Source organism: Rosa chinensis, chromosome 1 (genome assembly GCF_002994745.2).
Source record: "Rosa chinensis cultivar Old Blush chromosome 1, RchiOBHm-V2, whole genome shotgun sequence".
Classification (NCBI taxonomy): Eukaryota; Viridiplantae; Streptophyta; class Magnoliopsida; order Rosales; family Rosaceae; genus Rosa; species Rosa chinensis.
The window spans coordinates 2040020-2046697 of NC_037088.1; the positions used below are offsets into that span (position 1 = coordinate 2040020).

At 40.1% G+C, this 6678-nt stretch overlaps 1 protein-coding gene and 1 pseudogene across 1 annotated transcript; both read left to right on the forward strand.

Annotated features, from left to right (window-relative positions):
* Positions 1 to 568: 568 nt before the first annotated feature.
* LOC112191821 lies at positions 569 to 5659 on the forward strand (annotated as a pseudogene).
* Positions 3339 to 5659, forward strand: LOC112191827 (disease resistance protein TAO1-like). The gene is made up of 2 exons (XM_040514523.1): positions 3339 to 3582; positions 3665 to 5659. The coding sequence occupies exons 1-2, from the start codon at positions 3358 to 3360 to the stop codon at positions 4880 to 4882; spliced, it is 1443 nt and encodes a 480-aa protein (XP_040370457.1). The 5' UTR covers positions 3339 to 3357; the 3' UTR covers positions 4883 to 5659.
* Positions 5660 to 6678: the final 1019 nt, after the last annotated feature.

Below are 6678 nucleotides of genomic sequence, written 5' to 3' on the forward strand. Positions count from 1 at the left end.
TTTGGAGTCCTGGAAATAGGAAATTATGACTCGTTGTGACAGATAACATTTAACCGTATGTGCTTTCTGGGGAAAGTAACAGGTTAAAACAGTAATTTTCATTTTAAGCTGGATTAAATGTCGTTTGTCCTGGTAAAAGATGAGATTTAAAAACCGAACAGTCCAAGTAGTCGACGTCCCTGGAGATGGATGAAGGACATTACGCAGAAAACAAGCTGCAGACTCGAAATATTCGAAGGCCTTGAACCAGAGTCAAACGGAAGGTGTTTGATGTAACGCCTGAGAGAGGAAGCAACTAAGAAATTGAAGAGGGCAGTGTAGGTTGTGCTGGAATGTACTAGGAAATTTTGGAGTGTCATATTGCTACCTAGCTTTTGCTAGGATACAATCATTACGTGTGAATGCATGGAAGGTGTTCGACATAATGCCTCAGTCAAGAATTGAGCTTTTTTCCAACTCAAATTTCGAGGTGAAGAGAATGAGAATGGGGTAGCTTTGAAATTGAGAAGGGTAATGTAGGAGTTGACAAGAAAGTGGGATCTGCCGGGTTGTGCTAGAATTTTCTTGGCAATGTGAAGGCAGACAAAGTAAGGATGTTATTTCCATCTTTATCTGTATGATTACAAATGCATTTAGAGGTAGTAATTTTTTGGAAAAAAAAAAATTAGAAACCGGAATGTTTGTTGTTTGTGGAGGGATTATGTTGATTTTGCTGCTTTGCATATAAGCATAATATGAGCAAAAAGCATAGAAGATCCTCAAAGATTAGTGAAGTAGACCAAGTCACCAAACTAGCAAATTGTCTTGATTCTCTCACTATTATTCAGTGTGCAAGGTTGCTCTACCTTTATTATGGAGCACTATGAAACTATTAAGTATACAAATATTAGGATAAAGTTGTTTATTTTTGCTTTTTCTTTACTTATTTGATTATTGGAAACAAACAAATATAGAATGCCTAGTTCTCAAATAAACTTTCACCATCGTGGATTAGTGTGTAAGATGCCTTGCTATGTTTGATAAGTCACTTCAACGGAATGCTTCATTTTGAACAGTCAGTGAAAGCAATAATGGTGGCCTCTGAATCGTCTACTTTTTGAATGATTGAAAGATGGTTCACCGAAAGTGCTGAGAATTTTCCTCTGTGCTAGCTTTTTACTTTTGACGACTTTCCTGGAAAATGTATGCATAGTTTTTTACTTGGTGTTCTTTCATTCTGGTGAAGAATATAAGTTTATTCAAAATAGATGAGCTAAGTTGCTGAGGGCAGAAAGAGAGCTGAAAAACTGATTGGGAAGTGTCTATTGATATATTTACTCGTCCAAGTTCTAACCAGGTTAGTACAACTGCTAAGAACACTAGTCTTGCTGTGCAATTACTCATCTGTTTTGCATTCTGAATCTTTGTATTCATCGGAAAGGTTTGCTTATTTTGACTTGTTGATCTTCAGGCTACAATATGGCCGCTTCTTCTTCTTGCTCTGATAGCATCCCTCAGGAGAAGCATGATGTTTTTCTTAGTTTCAGAGGCGAGGACACCCGGAATAATTTCACCAGCCATCTTTATGATGCTTTATGTCGGAAAAAAATCCAAACTTACATAGATTACAAACTGGAGAGAGGGGATGAAATCTCACCTGCCCTTTTCAAAGCAATTGAAGAATCAAAGCTTTCGGTTATCATTTTCTCCAAAAACTATGCTTCTTCTGCATGGTGCTTGGATGAACTTGTGCACATACTCAAATGTAGAGATCTCTATAAACAGTTTGTTATACCCATCTTCTTCGGGGTAGATCCATCAGCCGTACTCAAACAATCTGGGAGTTATGCAGATGCATTTGTTTCAAGGGCCCAATGGACAAGGTGCTCAGGTGGAGAGAGGCTTTGACAACAGCAGCCAATATATCTGGGTTTGATTCCCAAACAATTAGGTAACTCATTCATTAACTCATGTGTCCATTTGTGACTTCTATTATGGCTATGAGTGTTACTGCATCACTTACTAACGACTTTGTCTTTCATATGTATATGGCAGGCGGGAGTCTGATTTAGTTAAGATTGTGGTCAATGACATTTTGACGAAGTTGAATTGCAAATTGCAAATCGCATGGGGTTTAGAGGGCCTGGTTGGAATGGAAAAACACATTCGACAAGTTGAATTTTTATTATGTCTCAACTCACTGGATGTCCAGATTGTAGGTATTTGGGGTATGGGTGGTATCGGTAAGACCACCATTGCTGAGGTTGTATTTGCTCATCTCTCTTCTCAATTCGAAGCTTGCTGCTTCATTGCAAATGTTAGGGAATCGGAGGCGAAACATGGACTAAATGATTTGTGGAATCAGATTCTTCGTAAACTACTGAAGGATGAAAATTTATGTATGGCCACTTCATCTCTTGTCTCAACTTCTGCAAGAGAGAGGCTTTGCAGTACAAAGGCCCTCATTGTTCTTGATGATGTGAGTGAGTTTTCCCAGTTAGAACTTTTAGCTAGAGGTGATTGCCATCTGTTTGGCCCTGGAAGTAGAATCCTTGTAACAACCAGAAATAAACGCATATTGAGTAGTGTTGATAATGATAAGATATATGAGGTTAAGGAATTAGACAATGATGAAGCTCTTAAGCTCTTTCATTTGACAGCTTTTAGAAATAAGTCTCCCCCGGGTGATTATACAACTTTTGCAAAAAAGGTGGTAGATTATGCTGGAGGCAATCCATTGGCTCTTACAATCTTGGGCTCCGTAATATTCTGTCATTGCAAGAGCAAAGAAGACTGGGAAGGTGAATTAGTGAAATTGAAAAAATTTCCTAACAAAAGAATCCAGAATGTATTGAGGTTCAGTTACGATGGATTAGAAGAAAATGAGAGGGAGATATTTCTCGATATTGCCTGTTATCACAAAGGGAAGCATATTGATGAGGCAAAAGGAATTTTAGATGCCTGTGGTTTTTGTGCCAATGCAGGAGTAAAAATTCTCGTTGATATGTCTCTCATATCCGTGGGTAAATTTTCAACACTTGAGATGCATGATTTGATACAAGAAATGGGTTGGGAAATTGTTCGTGATGAATGTGTTAAAAATCCTGGAAAACGCAGTAGATTGTGGCTTGCAAATGATGTTCGTCATGTACTGACAAATAACACGGTAAGAGCCGAATACACTGTTGAAAAAGAAAAGACCAAGCAAAATCTCATTTTCTATAAAAGTTAAGTAAATTTAGTGAAATAATTTTTGTTCTCTACTGTATGCTCATATATATTTTGCCATTGATTTCAGGGTACTGAAGACATTGAGTGCATGGCCATGAATATGGATCTCATTAAGATTTATACTTGAATGTTGCATCCTTCGAAAAGATGCATAAGCTAAGATTACTAGATCTATACTCATACTCGTACACCAGGGGAGTCTACAAATTGCACCTTCCTCCAGGTTTCGAGTTTCTCCCTGAGGCCCTTAAATATCTGAGGTGGCATTTCTATCCTTCGACATCTCTGCCATCGAGGTTTTCTTCAGAAAACCTTGTCGAGCTTCATATGCGCAACAGCCGACTTGAGCAACTTTGGAATAAAGGCGTGCAGGTTTCCTTAATTTAGTTCTTGTGTTTGAATAATGGTGTGAAAAATATAACTCTTGCCATTAATTGCCTTTGATTTGTTACAGATCAATCTTGAGAGCTTAAAACTTATCGATCTTAGTCACTCCGAGCACCTGGCTGATGTTTCACCTCTGATTGAGAGTCCAAATCTCAAGAGCATTGCGCTTCAGGGTTGTACAAGTTTGGTTCGACTTCCTTCATCGTTTCAGAATCTTGCCAAGCTTACTAGTCTTAATCTGTTTGGTTGCTCCAATCTCAAAATTCTCCCAGAGATGCCAAGCAATCTGAAAGTCTTATTGTTGGATAAGACTGCAATAGAAGAATTGCCTTCATCAATTTGGTCTCTCGAGAAGCTTTATTATTTGACACTTAGCAGGTGTGAAGAGCTTAAGAGTCTTCCAAGCAGCACTTGTAGGTTGAATTCGCTCCCAAATCTACATGGCTGCGGCTCTCTTGAGTCTTTGCCTGTCGAGCTACCTTCTGGGCTGAAGGGACTGGAGTTGAGCGATTGTGAGAGTCTTGGGTCTTTGCGTGTCGAGCTACCTTCTGGGCTGGAGTACTTGGACTTGAGAAATTGTAAGAGTCTTGGGTCTTTGCCTGTCGAGCTACCTTCTGGGCTGAAGGGATTGTACTTGAGCGGTTGTATGAGTCTTGGGTCTTTGCCTGTCGAGCTACCTTCTGGGCTGAAGGGATTGTACTTGAGCGGTTGTATGAGTCTTGGGTCTTTGTCTGTCGAGCTACCTTCTGGGCTGAAGGGATTGTCGGCATTGTATTTGAGCGGTTGTGAGAGTCTTGGGTCTTTGCCTATCGAGCTACCTTCTGGGCTGGACTACCTGGACTTGAGAAATTGTAAGAGCCTTGAGTCTTTGCCTGTCGAGCTACCTTCTGGGCTGGAGTACCTGCACTTGAGAAATTGCAAGAGTCTTGGGTCTTTGCCTGTCGAGCTACCTTCTGGGCTGCAGAGTCTGAAGTTGAGAAATTGCAAGAGTCTTGGGTCTTTACCGAAGCTGCCATGGCTTCTAGCATTGTTTGATGCAGAAGGCTGCACGTCACTAGAGACAGTCTCAAGTTCGATGAGGACTGCACCCACACAAGGTAGGGATCAATTGCGTGACGAGGATCTTTCATTTCTAAATTGCGTGAAATTGGATCAGAGTGCACGGAGCAACATAATGGCTGATGCACAGCTTAGAGTTATGCGAATGCAACTGCATCACGTTTCCTCAATAAAACCCGTACGATTAATATTGTCTGTCCGGGAAATGAAATTCCAAAGTGGATGATGTATCAAAGTGAGGGATGTTCGATAAATATCAAGCTTCCTCCTCGTTGGTTTCGTCAAGGCTTCCTCGGTTACGCTCTATGCATTGTGGTTGCATTCAACAACTATACGCCACCCGATTTTAAGAGTTATTCCGAATTTAGTTGTGAAACCCATCACAAAACTAACAATAGTCACGAAGTTTGTTGGGAAGCCCTCCGTACAAGCCCACCAGGTACTCTCATCGATTCAGATCATGTGTTCGTGTGGTATTTCCGCCCTGAATTTGTTCGATTAGGGAGTGCAATCAATCGTGAGGATTGGGTAAAAGCATCCGAGGCCTCTTTTGACTTCAAGTTGTGCCAAAATCCTATTCGGATCCCAAAAGAAGGAAATCTCGTTGACCCCTCCACTGTGAGGGTGAAAAGGTGTGGAGTCTCCTTGTTGTATGCCCAAGAGATTGAAAAGTTACTTGGAGGCATTGATGAAGATGAAGTTATGGAACCAAAACAAGCAGTAGAAGAAGAAGATATCGTCATCAAAACTAAGAGACGACGGGACGAGTTTGAACTCAGTGGAAGTGGAACTGCAAGCTTCAAAGAAGAATATAACGACCAACTACCTCCCCAGAGTAGTAAAAGGAAAATCAACATCATGTGAAATATTCACGTTCACGCTCACATTCATAGCTTTGTTTTACATTTTATGGCTCTGTTTAGCTTATCCTCAGAACAACTTGGCTTTTGTTGTGGCTAAAGCATGTGGAAATTCAATTTCATACCCCAACTTGATTTGTTTCTTTTTCTAGCTCTTTTGTGAATTAAGCTTTGTAATGTGATAAATTCTTAGTTAACAAGGAGGAAGAAATGCATATAGCAAGAGTACTAGAAGAATCTGGCAATGCATTTTTCAGTTGTGATTGTTCATGCTGTAGATTTACTACGGGGTTCATAAAGAACGTGTATGGTTTGATTACATAATTTTAGGAATGACAAATACTTTTACTACAGTCACAAGCGACAGGCTTGAGATCGTTGGAAGGAATCAAAGCCAACTCACCGGAAAGGTGTTTGACGTAACACCTGAGATAACGGAGTTGAGGAGAAATAAGAGTGAGGAGGCCAGCTGTAAAGTCTGACTCTGGCTCTGCTGCGACTTTGACAAGGTAAAAATGTTCACCTATGCCTATCACTATAATCACAATATCTGCACAGATCACACAAGCACAGACTCCTGACTAGGGAAAGATATGCTCTTAAAGCTACCTGTGTTTGATCTTTTTCCTTCGATCCTTGGCCTTTCATGTTTTCTGCTGGTTGATAAATTGACATTCATACATAATTTTCTCAGATATTCACATTTTGTGTTAATAAAAACCTGCTGGCGAATGAGACAGTCAACACTGGTCTATCCAACTACCCTCACACCAGTACTCAACTAAATTAGAAATCGAGTGATGTATCCATGTAAAGCCTGCATGATTTCTAGTTAAGCTGCCAATACTGCTACTGTAGTTAGAATGGTGATGTGATAGAGATTTTTAGCTGCAGACAGAGTTTGACCAAAATAATGCTACAATTGTCTATCTTCTAATAAAAGTCTGACAAAGACAAGTCAAAATCTGAATTATGCAAGCTAATTATAAGAAAATGACAGGGTGCCAACTTAATCCCATTCCAGAAGTACACTGGGACCGGATCAAATTGCCAAGCACCAAACAATCCTGGTTTACCACAAGTCTGAACCTCAAGGAATGTGAGATGTTGTGTATGAAGAACTGCTCCTGTACAGCTTATGCAAATTCTAATATCAGGGAAG